Source organism: Macaca thibetana, chromosome 17 (genome assembly GCF_024542745.1).
Source record: "Macaca thibetana thibetana isolate TM-01 chromosome 17, ASM2454274v1, whole genome shotgun sequence".
Lineage (NCBI taxonomy): Eukaryota > Metazoa > Chordata > Mammalia > Primates > Cercopithecidae > Macaca > Macaca thibetana.
Window position 1 is genome coordinate 88647240 of NC_065594.1, and position 16935 is coordinate 88664174.

The following is a 16935-nucleotide window of genomic DNA, read 5'->3' on the forward strand; positions in this document are numbered from 1 at the left end:
TTGGTATCAGGATGATGCTGGCCTCATAAAATGAGTTAGGGTGGATTCCCTCTTTTTCTATGGACTGGAATAGTTTCAGAAGGAATGGTACCAGCTCGTTTTTTTTACTTGTGGTAGAATTCGACTGTGAATCCGTCTGGTCCTGGACTTTTTTTAGTGGGTAGGCTATTAATTGTTGCCTCAATTTCAGAGCCTGCTATTGGTCTGTTCAGCAATTCAGCTTCTTCCTGGTTTAGTCTTGGAAGGTGTATGTGTCCAGGAATTTATCCATTTCTTCTAGATTTTCTAGTTCATTTGCATAGAGATGTTTATAGTATTGTCTGGTGGTAGTTTATATTTCTGTGGGATCAGTGGTGATATCCCCTTTATCATTTTTTATTCTATCTATTTTATTTTTCTCACTTCTTTATTAGTCTTGCTAGTGGTCTATCAATTTTGTTGATCTTTTCAAAAAACAGCTCCTGGATTCACTGATTTTTTGAAGGGTTTTTTGTGTCTCTATCTCTTTCAGTTCTGCTCTGATCTTAGTTATTTCTTGCCTTCTGCTAGCTTTTGAATTTGTTTGCTCTTGCTTCTCTGGTTCTTTTAATTGGATGTTAGAGTGTCGATTTTAGATCTTGCCTGCTTCCTCTTGTGGGCATTTAGTGCTATAAATTTCCCTCTACACACTGCTTTAAATGTGTCCCAGAGATTCTGGTATGTTGTGTCTTTGTTTTCATTGGTTTCAGAGAACATCTTTATTTCTGCCTTCATTTCGTGATTTACCCAGTAGTCATTCAGGAGCAGGTTGTTCAGTTTCCATGTAGTTGTGCAGTTTTTAGTGAGTTTCTTAATCCTGAGTTCTAATTTGATTGCACTGTGGTCTGAGAGATAGTTTGTTGTGATTTCTGTTATTTTACATTTGCTGAGGAGTGCTTTACTTCCAACTATGTGGTCAATTTTGGAGTAAGTGCAGTGTGGTGCCGAGAAGAATGTATATTCTGTTGATTTGGGGTGGAGAGTTCTGTAGATATCTGTTAGGTCTGCTTGGTGCAGAGCTGAGTTCAAATCCTGGATGTCCTTGTTAACCTTCTGTCTCATTGATCTGTCTAATATTGACAGTGGGATGTTAAATTCTCCCATTATTATTGTGTGGGAGTCTAAGTCTCTTTTTCAGTCTCTCAGGACTTGCTTTATGAATCTGGGTGCTCCTGTATTGGGTGCATATATATTTATGATAGCTAGGTCTTTTTTGTTGAATCGATTCCTTTACCATTATGTAATGACCTTGTCTCCTTTGATCTTTGTTGGTTTAAAGTCTGTTTTATCAGACACTAGGATTGCAACCCCTGCTTTTTTTGTTGTTTGTTTTCCATTTGCTTGGTAGATCTTCCTCCATCCCTTTATTTTGAGCCTATGTGTGTATCTGCATGTGAGATGGGTCTCCTGAATACAGCACACTGAGGGGTCTTGACTCTGTATCCAGTTTGCCAGTCTGTGTCTTTTGATTGGGGCATTTAGCCCATTTACATTTAAGTTTAATATTGTTATGTATGAATTTGATCCTGTCATTATGATGTGAGCTGGTTATTTTGCCCATTAGTTGATGTGGTTTCTGCCTAGCATTGATGGTCTTTACACTTTGCCATGTTTTTGCAGTGGCTGGTACCGGTTGTTCCTTTCTATGTTTAGTGATTCTTTTAGGAACTCCTGAAAGGCAGGCCTGGTGGTGACAAAATCTCTCAGCATTTGCTTGTCTGTAAAGGATTTTATTTCTCCTTCACTTATGAAGATTATTTGGCTAGATATGAAATTCTGGGTTGAAAATTCTTTTCTTTAAGAATGTTGAATATTGACCACCACTCTCTTCTGGCTTGTAGGGTTTCTGCCGAGAGATCCACTGTTAGTCTGACGGGCTTACCTTTGTGGGTAACCTGACCTTTCTCTGTGGTTGCCCTTAGCATTTTTTCCTTCATTTCAACCTTGTGAATCTGACAATTATGTGTCTTGGAGTTGCTTTTCTCAAGGAGTATCTTTGTGGTGTTCTCTGTATTTCCTGAATTTGAATATTGGCCTGCCTTGCTAGTTTGGGGAAGTTCTCTGGGATAATATCCTGAAGAGTATTTTCCATCTTGGTTCCATTCTCCTTATCATTTTCAGGTATGACAATCAAATGTAGATTTGGTCTTTTCACATAGTCCCATATTTCTTGGAGGCTTTATTCATTTCTTTTTACTCCTTTTTTCTCTAAACTTCTCTTCTCACTTCATTTCATTAATTTGATCTTCAATCCCTGATACCCTTTCTTCCACTTGATCAAATCGGCTACTGAAGCTTGTGCATGCATCACGTAGTTCTCGTGCCATGGTTTTCAGCTCCATCAGGTCATTTAAGGTCTTCTCTACACTGTTTATTCTAGTTAGCCATTCATCTAATATTTTTTCAAGGTTTTTAGCTTCCTTGTGATGGGTTCGAACATCCTTCTTTAGCTCAGAGAAGTTTGTTATTACCGACTTTCTGAAGCCTACTTCTGTCAGCTCATCAAAGCCATTCTCCATCCTGCTTTGTTCCGTTGCTGGTGAGGAACTGCAATCCTTTGGAGGAGAAAGGGCACTCTGGTTTTTAGAATTTTCAGCTTTTCTGCTCTGTTTTCTCCCCATCTTTGTGGTTTTATCTACCTTTGGTCTTTGATGATGATGCCCTGTATGTGGGGTTTTGGTGTGGATGCCCTTTTTGTTGATATTGATGCTATTACCTTCTGTTTGTTAGTTTTCCTTCTAACAGTCAGTTCCCTCAGCTGCAGGTCTGTTGGAGTTTGCTGGAGGTCCACTCCAGACCCTGTTTTCCTGGGTATCACCAGTGGAGGCTGCAGAACAGCAAATATTGCAGAATAGTAAATATTGCTGCTTGATCCTTCCTCTGGAAGCTTCATCTCAGTGGGGCACCTGACTCTGTGAGGTGTCAGTCGGCCCCTACTGGGAGGTGTCTCCAAGTTAGGCTACACAGGGGTCAGGGACCCACTTAAGCAGGTGGTCTGTCTGTCCTCAGAGCTCAAACACCGTGCTGGGAGAACCACTGCTCTCTTCAGAGCTGTCAAACAGGGATGTTTAAGTCTGCAGAAGTTTCTGCTGCCTTTTGTTCAGCTATGCCCTGCCCCCAGAGGTGGAGTCTACAGAGTTAGGCGGACCTCATTCAGCTGTGGTGAGCTCCACCCAGTTTGAGCTTCCTGGCCACTTTGTTTACCTACTCAAGCCTCAGCAATGGCAGACGCCCCTCCCCCAGCCAGGTTTGCTGCCTTGCAGTTTGATCTTGGACTACCAGTGAGCAAGGCTCTGTGGGCATTGGATCCGTTGAACCAAGCGTGGGATATAATCTCCTAGTGTGCCATTTGCAAAGACCATTGGAAAAGTGCAGTATTTGGGCAGGAGTATCCCAATTTTCCTGGTACAGTCTGTCATGGCTTCCCTTGGCTAGGAAAGGGAAGTCCCCTGACCCTTCGCGCTTCCTGGGTAATGTGATGCCCCACCCTGCTTCAGCTCACCCTCCATGGGCTGCACCCACTGTACAGCCAGCCTCAATGAGATGAACCAGGTACCTCAGTTGGAAATGCAGAAATCACCCGTCTTCTGCATTGATCACACTGAGAGCTGCAGACCAGAGCTGTTCCTATTCAGCCATCTTGGACATACTCTCTCTCTTTTTTTTTTTTTTTTTTTTTTTTTTGAGGCAGGGTTGCATTCTGTTGTCCAGGATGGAGTGCAGTGGCATGATCATGGCTCCATGCAACCTATACCTCTTGGGCTCTAGTGATCTTCCCACCTCAGCCTTCTGAGAAACTGGGACTACAGGCACACATCACCATGCCCAGCTAATTTCTGTATTATTATTATTATTTTTTAATAGAGATGAGGTCTTACCATATTGCCCAGGCAGGCTGGTCTCAAACTCCGAGCTCAAGTGACCTGACTGCTTTGGCTTACCAAAGGGCTCGGATTATAGGCCTAAGCCACTGTGCCCAGCTTTGCCATAATTTTTATGACTTAACATCATGATGAGCTTTATTTTTTGATAAGTTTCTTGTCTCATCATAGGTGTGGAATATTTTAGATGGATTGTAGGTCAAGAAAAATGACAATTTTCCTGTAGTCTGAAATTTTATTTTTCTTAATAAGATGAAAATGTACTTTTTAAATAACTACAGTATTTTAATGACATTACAATACTTTTTTTACTTATTTGTTCATTAATTTGATAAATATTATTGGGGGTCTACTTTACATCAGAGACCTTCTAGGTGGTGGGGCAGAAATAGAAATGTATTAAGGTAAAGACTGATTCATTTTCTGAGTGTCTGTATGAATCTAACAAAAATATAAACAAGCATGCATGAATCATAACAAAAGTATCAAACTAAGTAATAGACAAAACAACTCCCCATCTCTTCTTAACTCTCAGAAGCCATCTGGATTTCTCACGTTATTGGATGAAGAAAGTCAAATGATTTGGTCAATGGAATCAAATTTTCCAAAAAAGCTGCAAAGTCTCCTAGAATCCTCAAACACAAATGCGGTGTACTCCCCCTTGAAGGATGGGAATGGGAATGTTGCCCTCAAAGACCACGGTACAGCCTTTACCATCATGCACTACGCAGGAAGGGTAAGTGGCCAGAACTGCATAATTTTTCATGTGCACTAATGATCAAAGGTCATTGGGACAAGCTCTAGAGTTGTTGATATTTTAAGTTGTGTTATTTGGATAAATGGAAGCTGGATGAACAACCCAAAATAGGTACTTTTCTAAGTGATATTCTTTTAGCTTGATGCGGAATTAACATCTTTAGAATGATGACACACGCTGTGTGAGTCTTCTCATAATGTTTCTAGAATTATAACTTTATATGAGCAAAGGATCCCTGGGTTTAATACAAAGAGCTCTGCTATAAATTTTGGAATATTATTCATAATACAGATGAACATTGGACATCTGAGTTTTCTTACCTTGAATATAGTTTTTAGTATTAAAGTATTTTTTCTTAAAGCATGTCAACTTAAGGAAGAAAGAAAGCCACTCTCTCAGATCTTTCCCAGTTCTCTAACCAGCTTTGTAAAACATGCTTCTTACTTCAACACCTTCAAGGACTTCCTCTTACCTATATAAAAATTATCATTCTCCTTAGTCCACGCTAATATCAGCCTTCTCCAAGCTGATCGTAATTTTTCTTTTCATTTCTTACCTGTCAGAACTCCCCTGTGCAAGATCTCTGTTCAGGTTATTTTTCTAATCCACTCATTTTTTCTGCATTTTTAGCTTCCCTTAAACTACTTTACATTAAGCTTGAAATATCCTCCTTGTCTTCTTAACAAGATCAAATTTTATCCAACTTTCAGTATTAAATCCATGTTCGTTTATCCTCAGTCCAAATCCCAGCTGTAGTTAGTATCTCCTGCTTTTGCATGTACAGCTCTCTGTCTCCTACTCTTACTCCTTTGACCCCACTTAGTACAGATGGCGTGCTACAGGGTAAAATCTCTTACCGCTGGCTTACAGTGTATTTCAGTTCATTTTGACCAGTGTTTCCAGAGACTCTGTGTTATGCCAAAGAAGGAGAATTCGAAAATCAAAGATGAGCAAAGCCTATTCTTTGCCCTCAAATATCTCAGCTTCAAATAGGGAAAGGCAAATGAACAAATATTAATATGAATAAAGTATTATATTAATATAATAATATCAACAAATGTATTACCATAGGGAAGGAAGCAATTAGTAGCTTAAAAAATGTGTAGAGATGCTTTCCAAACCCAGACCTTCAAGGGTGATTGAGAGCTCACTAATTATAAAAGAGTGGCGGGACATTCTTGTAAAGACATATAATTTTGATTCAGGATTCAGTTGTATAGGACAGAATCCACTCTACCTATTTAAGCAGAAAATAATCTAGTTTGAGAAAATAATCATTGGGAGACTCTAAGTTGAACTTTCAGGAATGACATTACAAGCACACCACAGAACAGAGTTACTAAGACAGTTACAGCCTTATCTTAGATCAGGAAGCCTCTAGCCAAACTGAGAAGCTGCTGCTACAGTTGCTGTTTCTGTTACTGCTCCCACCTGCACAAGTAGCATGTGTAAACCCTAGCACTCAACATCAAAGGAGGAAGGGACTAGGCTTGGAGATTCCCACTGCAAGGGAAAATCATCTTCACAGAGGCTCACCAGGTAACACAGCAGAAGCAGCAGAAGTGTGGTTCTCACTCCGTCTACCTCTGAGTCTTGTGCCATCACACCAGACCGGTGGAAGCTAAACAGCATCTGGATCCTGGTGCAAGCCTACATGAAGGCAGGCTTCTCCTTTTCAGCCTCCGCAGTCCAAGCAGCAACCAGGATGGATGGGCGATGCCATTCCAACACAGCACCTACAGAGTATTTGGGAAGTTGTGTCAGAAGTTCAGTTCAGGGTAGAAAGGGCGGTAGGTGACATGTCTAAGAAGATTGGGTTGGGCCAAATCATGAGTAAATATGCATGCACCACCAAGGGCTTTGTCCTCTTGACACTGTTAACTCATGAACTATTTTTAGACAAAGTAGGAAGATGAAGCAATAAAAACAAAAAAGCAGAGGGCCTGATACAGGAGATATTGGTAAAAGAATAAAGGGGCCTTTGAAAATGCCCAGTCAAGGTGTGCATTTGAGTGATACCAGCGGATAAGAGGAGGCGTTCAGAGGAAGAGGAAGCAGGGACAGTGACTGATTGCATGTGCAAAGCTGAGGAGACAGCCTGGAAGGACCATGAAGGGTCTCACTTGGCTCTCTGACAGAGGGTGGTATTACGGCAACCAAGAGAGGAAACCCTGGAGGATGCAGCAGTTTGGAAGGAATGCTATTCAGTTTTAGATGTTCTGAATTTGGGGTTTTTTTTGTGCAACTTCTAATACAATGCTAAAAGTACTTGATGCTGAGATAAGATAGGTTGATGGTTTTGGGAAATATGGTTATATAATTGAAAATGTGTATCCTGATTATGGCACTCAGAAAGAGAATGGAAGAGAAGGAAAACAAAAGTTAGTAGAAAAGGAGTATCATAGAAACCAAGGGAAAGGAAGAAAAGGGGTCAATAGAAAATGCATCTGAGTGATGTGGTAGTTAGTCTAACAAGGAGCTTTGAGAGGCATTAGAGGGGCACAGTCTCAGAAGAAGGCTGGGGTGGTGAGTGGCACGTCAGAAGGAAATCCAGGGAGGATTTTATATGTATATGTGTATATAGATGTATATTATATATTTATATATAAAACATATTTATATATAAAACATTTATATATACAAATATAAATATGTGTGTATATATACAAATATATTGTATATATACAAATATAAATATATGTATATATACTATATATGTATTTATATATACAAATATAAATATACTTATATATTTGTATACATACTATATACATATTCTATATTTATATTCATATATGTATATTTTATATTTCCATTTATTAAATATTTGTATATTTAATAAATATATACAATTTATTAAATTTTAAATACTTATATATTTAATCAATACATATATAAATATATCAATATATGTATATAAATACATACATATATTTCTATATTATATATATTTCTACATGTATATATATTTATAATATATCATGCATATGTGTATATTTATAATTGTATATATTCTCATATATTCAAATATATTTATATACATAAATTTTATAAAAACATACATTTGAAATATAATTCATGTTCTTTGAATTTGAGAGATTTCACTATTAAAAATTCTTTAGGAAAAAAGGAATCTTAGACTTGTATTTCAATTTTCAGGCTATATTTTCTTCATAGTAAATATTTGTTGAATTTGTAGGGAGTATTTTACAAGTTACATTGAAGTGTGATGATCTCAGGAAATTACTTTTCCTCAGGTTTACGGAAGTGACCGTAGGCGGGTACATGCTTGGCGTGCCTTCTGAGAATTACTTTTCCTCAGGTTTACGGAAGTGACTGTAGGCGGGTACATGCTTGGCGTGCCTTCTGAGAATTACTTTTCCTCAGGTTTATGGAAGTGACCGTGGCGGCGGGTACGTGCTTTCCTCGGGTGTACGGAAGTGACTGTAGGCGGGTACATACTTGGCGTGCCTTCTGAGAATTACTTTTCCTCGGGTTTACGGAAGTGACCGTAGGCGGGTACATGCTTGGCGTGCTTTCTGAGAATTACTTTTCCTCAGGTTTACGGAAGTCACTGTAGGCGAGTACATGCTTGGCGTGCCTTCTGAGAATTACTTTTCCTCGGGTGTACAGAAGTGACCGTAGGCGGGTACATACTTGGCGTGCCTTCTGAGAATTACTTTTCCTCGGGTGTACAGAAGTGACCGTAGGCGGGTACATACTTGGCGTGCCTTCTGAGAATTACTTTTCCTCAGGTTTACGGAAGTGACTGTAGGCGGGTACATGCTTGGCGTGCCTTCTGAGAATTACTTTTCCTCAGGTTTACGGAAGTGACTGTAGGCGGGTACATGCTTGGCGTGCCTTCTGAGAATTACTTTTCCTCGGGCGTACGGAAGTGACCGTAGGCGGGTACATGCTTGGCGTGCCTTCTGAGAATTACTTTTCCTCAGGTTTACGGAAGTGACTGTAGGCGGGTACATGCTTGGCGTGCCTTTGAGAATTACTTTTCCTCGGGTTTACGGAAGTGACCGTAGGCGGGTACATACTTGGCGTGCGTGCTTCTGAGAATTACTTTTCCTCGGGCGTACGGAAGTGACCGTAGGCGGGTACATGCTTGGCGTGCCTTCTGAGAATTACTTTTCCTCAGGTTTACGGAAGTGACTGTAGGCGGGTACATGCTTGGCGTGCCTTCTGAGAATTACTTTTCCTCGGGTTTACGGAAGTGACCGTAGGCGGGTACATACTTGGCGTGCCTTCTGAGAATTACTTTTCCTCGGGCGTACGGAAGTGACCGTAGGCGGGTACATGCTTGGCGTGCCTTCTGAGAATTACTTTTCCTCAGGTTTACGGAAGTGACTGTAGGCGGGTACATGCTTGGCGTGCCTTCTGAGAATTACTTTTCCTCGGGTTTACGGAAGTGACTGTAGGCGGGTACATGCTTGGCGTGCCTTCTGAGAATTACTTTTCCTCAGGTTTACGGAAGTGACTGTAGGCGGGTACATGCTTGGCGTGCCTTCTGAGAATTACTTTTCCTCGGGCGTACGGAAGTGACCGTAGGCGGGTACATGCTTGGCGTGCCTTCTGAGAATTACTTTTCCTCAGGTTTACGGAAGTGACTGTAGGCGGGTACATGCTTGGCGTGCCTTCTGAGAATTACTTTTCCTCGGGTTTACGGAAGTGACCGTAGGCGGGTACATACTTGGCGTGCCTTCTGAGAATTACTTTTCCTCGGGCGTACGGAAGTGACCGTAGGCGGGTACATGCTTGGCGTGCCTTCTGAGAATTACTTTTCCTCAGGTTTACGGAAGTGACCGTAGGCGGGTACATGCTTGGCGTGCCTTCTGAGAATTACTTTTCCTCGGGTTTACGGAAGTGACCGTAGGCGGGTACATACTTGGCGTGCCTTCTGAGAATTACTTCTCCTCGGGTTTATGGAAGTGACCGTAGGCGGGTACGTGCTTTCCTCGGGTGTACGGAAGTGACTGTAGGCGGGTACATACTTGGCGTGCCTTCTGAGAATTACTTCTCCTCGGGTTTATGGAAGTGACCGTAGGCGGGTACATGCTTGGCGTGCCTTCTAAGAATTACTTTTCCTCAGGTTTATGGAAGTGACCGTAGGCGGGTACATGCTTGGCGTGCCTTCTGAGAATTACTTTTCCTCAGGTTTATGGAAGTGACTGTAGGCGGGTACATGCTTTCCTCGGGTGTACGGAAGTGACCGTAGGCGGGTACATACTTGGCGTGCCTTCTGAGAATTACTTTTCCTCGGGTTTACGGAAGTGACTGTAGGCGGGTACATACTTGGCGTGCCTTCTGAGAATTACTTTTCCTCGGGTTTATGGAAGTGACCGTAGGCGGGTACATGCTTGGCGTGCCTTCTGAGAATTACTTTTCCTCAGGTTTATGGAAGTGACTGTAGGCGGGTACATACTTGGCGTGCCTTCTGAGAATTACTTTTCCTCGGGTTTACGGAAGTGACTGTAGGCGAGTACATACTTGGTGTGCCTTCTGAGTCTGTGTTGTGTGTTGGAGGTGCACTAGATGTTCAATAAATGCTAATTGCATTACAGTCAGTGGAAATGTGCTTGGGAATAATCGTTTTTAAATTATTTTATGTTCGATTTAAAAAATGGTTGTGCATTCACTTAAAATTTCCATTTTTAGCTTCAAATATTTTTAGAAAATTTTTGGGAAAACAACTGAGTTTAAGTCAATATAATTATTTCGCTGAGTTCTGATAGAAATAAAGCAAAACAGAGGAAACCAACCGATTAGCTGGTACACAGCCTAAACCCCTGTGGAAACATGAATGTTCCTGTAAAATCACCTTTGTTTTTTAAGTAAGATTTTTATCATGGGAGTCAGTTTTGTGGTTTTATAAAAATCTTTTATTGTACTAAGATGTATTAATGAGTCTTAGCCAAAAGACTCCCTGAGGACTCATTCACATGTTCAGTATAGATTATATGTAATTTGTGGCAATATGTCAAGCCATATGCCATTTGAATAATCAAATGTAGACACATACACTTAAATTTTGAGCTATTGCAGTTTCGAATAAGGCAGCAACACTTTCTGTATTTTATAAATCAAGACATGTAGAAAAAGTTAACTGATTTGAAATCAATATACAAGGTCTAGTTTGGACAATAGGAGGAACATTGCTGAATAGCTCTCTGAGAGTCAAGATGGCCCCCAGTGGCCCTGGGGTTCTTTGTTGCCACTTTTTCGGCCAGACGGATGGGGTAGAACGTATCTCCTTCATCACCGCTTGCTCCTCCATCATAGGATTACCTGGTCTTTTTAGTGGAAATTCATTACCTTTTATAGGAAGGATAATTATTACTCCTGGATGATACTGGCATCCAGCCCCACCTGGAGGGACTCGCCTATCCTTAAAGCTCTGACCAGGAAGAATGGCCAGGCTTCAGAGTCTTGTTTGGAACAGAGGCTCTGAGGTGCTTTTAGAAATGTTTAAGCAACATTATTTTAATTATAGCTGAAGATCTTTTCTAAACACATTTGAATTTTTCATTACTCATAGGAGCAGAGTACATTTTCCAGTCTCCATTACAGAAATATTTTAAAGTAAATGGGAAGAGGCTGTACATGAAATATTAACATGGTCTCATTAATGAGCATGAATCTGAATTAAGGAAGGCTTGTAGGGTTTTTTGGTTATTTGTTTTAGCAAATATTAAATCATATATGAGATTATCAGTTATAGGGGCTGCTCTTAAAATTCTGATGATTTACATGATAGATAAGCATTAAATTCAGAAATGTATCTAATTTTATTGGCTATTAAAATTAAGAATCTTGATAGAAGAAAGAATTATGATTTGGCGAAAGACACTGGCTCTTAGGAGAGTTAAATTTCCATTAAGGTGATTCTAAACTACCTCTAGTAAGAAATAGAATTTTTAAGCTCCTAAATTTTGATGTGAAATAAGCAAATAGATTAGGAGATAGTAAAACAACCTTAAGTAATAAAAATTGCATTAATGAAAATATAGGTCCAAATTAATAATTATTATATAATATATATGTAATATAATATATGACACCTACCTATATGAGCCTTGTTTGTTGTCTGCTCATAGGATCTTTGTCTGAAAGTTGTTTATTATGAAAATTTATATTAGCATGAAGTGAATCTCTTTGGATCTCAGATAAGCATCCCATTGTGATTGGTCTGAATGGTTTATAGGCAACAAGTTGGTGATATTGTTCTTACACCTAAGATGATGCATCCCTGTTTCAGCTCCTTCTCCCCGCAAACGTTTATGCATTGTAATGGGCTGAACAGGAGCCTTCCAAAAATATTTCCGGGCCCCCATCCATGGAGGCTGTGAATATGACCTTATTTGGAAAAAGTATCTTCATTTATATAATGAAGTTACAGATCTTGAGATGAGGAGATGATTCTGGGTTATGGGTGGGCTCTACGTCCAAAGTCTACTCCGAAAGTTAGGCAGAGAGAGATTTGAGAGAGAAGAGGAGGAGGCCATGTGACCACACGGGTAGGTATTGAAACACCTGGAACTCCCAGAAGCTGGAAGAGACAGGAAGGGTCCACCCGTTGAGCCTCCGGCGGTGTGTCTTGACCAGATTCCAGAGTGCTGGCCTCCAGTGCTGAGAGGGAACACCTTTCTCTTGTTTTGAGCCACCTGACTCATTACTTGTTGCAGCAACCCTAGGAAGCTAATAAAGTATTTATTGGTTCATCTTGACAGATGATAAGAGGAGTAGTTTTATCAGATAACATTGTAGAATTTCTTTGCCACATTTGATTCATTTTTAAGTGATTCCTACACTTCTCTGAGTCAGGTTTTGCGCATGTGATTTTCCTTACCTGGAACATCCCTTTTCTTTGTCTTTCCAAATCTTATCCATCTTCCCTCAGATCAAGTTCTTGGCCTGATCTAAATTTCCTTGATCTCATTTTGCCCTTATCAATAATGATTCCTGAAGCTTGCATGACATTTTCCAGTTTACAAAGTACTTCTGTGACATTGTCACCATGGTCTTGGATATAAGTATTACTATTTCCATTTTTCAGGTAAATAAGCCTTGGTGAAGTTCAGTGATTCACCAAAGATTGTACAGCTGCATATTAATTTCCTAGGCCTGCCAAAACCAAGTACCATAGGCTGGGTGGCTTAAAACAACAGAGATTTATTTTTCACAGTGCTGAAGGATAGTAGTTCAAAGTCAAGTGTTGGCAGGGTTGGTTACTTCTGGAGGCACTGAGGGAGAGGCTGTTCCAAGTCTCTCTCCCAGCTTGTGGTGGTAGCTAGCCATTGGCATTCCTGCCTTGCAGGCCCCTATTCCTGGCTTGCAAACCTATCACCCCAATCTGTGCCTCCATCACATGGCCCTATCCCTCTGTGTGTTCTCTCCTCTTCTCACAAAGATTTAATCCAGCAGGACCACATCTTAATTTAGCTAATTTCATCTACAAAGACCCTATTGCCAAATAAGGTCATATTCTGTTCATCTGGGTGGACGTGAATTTTAGGGTACACTATGCAAGCCACTACAGGCTAGCAGTGACACTATTGTGTCTTATTTTCCCCAAGTTCCCTGTGCTTTTCTCTCTTCACCACATCATGGGGTGAAATTCCTAATGTGTTTGTTGTCTGTACTCATAGAATTCATGTGGCATAGTGGAAGGAGGGTAGAAAGGGCAGGAGCCCTGCCTGGGGCCCAGCTGTTGGGGGTTTGATTTCCAGCTCCATTGCTGTGTGCCTTTGAGGAGCATAAGGACCCTCACACCATGAAATTTACCATTAAAGAAAATATAATTATGAACCTCATAAACTTGTCCCAAAGGTTAAGTACAATGACAAGCAATAAATGCAGGTACAATTATTTTTACTCATTTTTTCAAGTATGTGAGTCATCTATTTCCCCAACAATGGCTGAAGGTCTTCAGTGCAGGAATACAACAGTACTTCATAAAATTTTGAACTCATCAATCACAGATATTGAAGACCAGATAATATTGCAGAGGTTATCCAATCAACTTTTGCCATACATTCAGATGAGAATATTGGTGGCCCCATTGAGTTGCTCAAAATAAAGTAAGTGGTAAAATGTCCTTGATTTGTTTTTTTAAAAAGAGTCAATTCTTTTATCTTATGAAAGTGCTCACATTATATAAAGTAATGTTTTGGAAGTCATGTTAGAATGTTTATTTTTATATACACAGGGTTACTGGTATCGCTTCAGTAGATGATAGGAAAGGTGTAACCACTCCGATTATATTATGGTATTTTCTGGCCCTTCTTATGACACTTGAAATACTTCAGTGGAAGATATGTACAGAAAATTGAGATATTTCTCTAACTATATATTAAATTAAATTAAATATATAAAAATATATAAAAATATAGCATAAAATTAAATTAAATTCTCTATATATAGTATTAAATACAGAAAATTGAGATATTTCTCAACTATAATATTAAGAGAGAAAACAGAAAACAAAATTTTGTTTTTCACAGAATATTTGGGATGGTTTGTGATGGGTAGCTCCCTTTGAAGGGAATTTTGTAAAAAATATATGTATTCTTTACCATTTAGTTTAATAACTAATACTTTAATCAGGCATACAGGTGTGTGAAATTTTACTGTGCATTTTAAAAGATCCTTTCCATATGATTTCACCTTATAAAATTAAAACATTCTGTACAATTTACATACATACTCTAAGTTGTAATTTTATAATGGCATAAAAACTTATAGCCACCTTATCTACTGTGCTTGTAGATGCATCTCTCTGTGGGTAGATTTTGATTGTATTTGTCATGATTCCTTCGTTGTAGCTCTAAACCACAACCCTACAGATCAAGTTGTAATCTCAGACACGTAGGCCTTGATCATTACTGTTCATGTCACTGATTTCCACAGGCCTTTATGGGAATCATATCACTAAAACGTTGTTGATGGAAATGATGCGGGGAAAAGAATGAAGTCACTGATTTGTAGCCCGTCTCTAAAATACGTAGTTTTTTTCTCCTCTTTAAAAATAGTGTATCTCTATCTTTGAATAAACTAAGTTTGAAATGTTTCTATTGTTTAGATTTATGCTGTTATGCAAGTCCCTGAGTAGAGATCTTTGTCTCATTGATGCTGCGGTCAATTCTAGATGATCTAGTGATGAAAGCCAACCTCTTTTCCCTTAAACATTTTTTTTTTTTTTTTTGAGATAGAGTTTTGCTCTAGTTGCTCAGGCTGGGGTGCAAAGGCACAATCTCGGCTCACTGCAACCTCCACCTCCTGGGTTCAAGTGATTCTCCTGCCTCAGCTTCCCGAGTAGCTGGGATTACAGGCATCCACCATCATGCCCAGCTAATTTTTTGTATTTTTAGTAGAGACAGGGTTTCACCGTGGTCTCGAACTCCTGACCTCAGGTGATCCACTCTCCTCAGCCTCCCATCGTAAAGATTTTTACATAACATGCTTGCAGGGATCTCTGTCTGTTCAACTTCTCAGTTCCACCTGTGTCAGGAACACCTTTCATAACGCGTCCTTTACCTCCCCAGAGATTTGTGGGGGACGCATTGTCCCCAAGAAGACTCTGAGAGTGAACTTTTAAATTAAAAAACAAAGAACATGAACTAATCAATAGGGCAGTTTTCATTTATTTCTCTCCTTTTCTCCAGGCAGAATCCCCAGACATAACAACCAAATCTGTCTGGTCTAAGCCAAACTGATACTCTTAAAAGCTATTTGACAAAGATATTTTGACCTGCAGAGAAAGAACTTAATTTACATCTGTATTTATTCACCCCTTGAGCAGACGTTTTGAAAAATAAAAGTAGCTCTACCAGGCTCCTGGTGATCCACTGCTTACATGAATTTCACCTTTGGCAGTATTTTACGGGAGGCATGATCCACCTTTTCTTACCTAGGTTTTGTTAAGACAAAATGTAATATCTCATTTAGAGAATCTTCTGCTTCTTCAAATATTTAATATATTCTTTTAGCTTCATGACCTGACAGAAAGTTATAAAACTTTAGATTTTCCAGAATATTGATAGTTTATGAACTAGTTGATTGGTATATTTTTTCATAAAGGAATCAATGAGGCATATCCATAAATTTCAGCCATGTCAATTTCAAGGGAATATCCATATACAGATTTCTAGATATCTAGATAGGACTCTTAACAACATTACTCATTACTATATGTTCCTAATAACCTTCTTTGTTAATTAGTATTCATCAACTTAAACTGAATCAGAAGGAAAGCAAAAAAAAAAAACTAGTGGATAGAATCACTTAATGGGAAAGTAAAAGAATAGAAGCTGTTGCTTATAAATATTGACAATATATAGACATTGGTTTACCACTACAGAAGAAATTGAGACTCTTTTCAGCAAACCTCAGATAGAAAACTGAAACCAGGCAGGGAAAATAATTGGACACATTTATATATGCTGAAAATGATCTCTTATTTATTTTGCTAAAATCCAATCTTCACATATATTCTGATGTGATATATTGAATTCAAGGGTTTATCTCAAAACTTTGCATTTTAAATTATCACCACTTCCAACACCAGAAAAGTGGTTTAATTAAAAATTGAATTCCAACCACTTCTTTCCTAAGGATTATATTTTGCATCATATAAATAACATGATAGAGAAAGGGATTATAAATTTGATGGATGTATGAATTTACTTTCATTTTGTGAATATTGATGATGTTTCTCAGAGCAGGGAGCTTATCTACTGTCAAGATTCAATTGCATATACGTGATGATTCCCAGATCTCCACTCTATTTCTGCTGTGGGCTGCATATTGACTTTTTAATATCTCTATTAGTATAGCATGTTAAATTCAACAAGAGCAAAGTCAAAAGCCTCCCCTTTGCCTTCCATCATGATTGGAAGTTCCCTGAGGCCTTCCTAGCCATGCTGAACTGTGAGGCAATTAAGCCTCTTTCCTTTGTAAATTACTCAGTCTCGGATAGTTCTTTACAGCTGTGTGAAAACACACTAATACAACATGTAACATATTTTACAAAATATTTTTAAAAGGTTAGTCCCTGCTGTTTTCCTTGGCTTATTAAAAATTTAGTCTTAACCCTGATAACTTCCTCAATCCATTGATGATATTTTAATAACTTTTGACATTAGCCATATCAAAGGCAATCTGAAAATCTAAATAGATGCCCATATACTAAATTTACATGTAAGCCATTCCTAGCCCCCTAAAATAATAATTTTATTGATGGATTATGCTAATCAATAAAATCATTAAAATTTA

At 39.1% G+C, this 16935-nt stretch overlaps 1 protein-coding gene across 2 annotated transcripts in view; it reads left to right on the forward strand.

Moving 5' to 3' along the window:
• MYO16 (myosin XVI) overlaps positions 1-16935 on the forward strand; it is a 615551-nt gene that overhangs the window by 422226 nt on the left and 176390 nt on the right. For both annotated transcript variants that reach the window (XM_050766698.1, XM_050766697.1), the window contains one exon: positions 4435-4635. In XM_050766698.1, coding sequence (XP_050622655.1) covers positions 4435-4635 — 201 coding nt within the window. The remainder of the gene's footprint in view (positions 1-4434; positions 4636-16935) is intronic.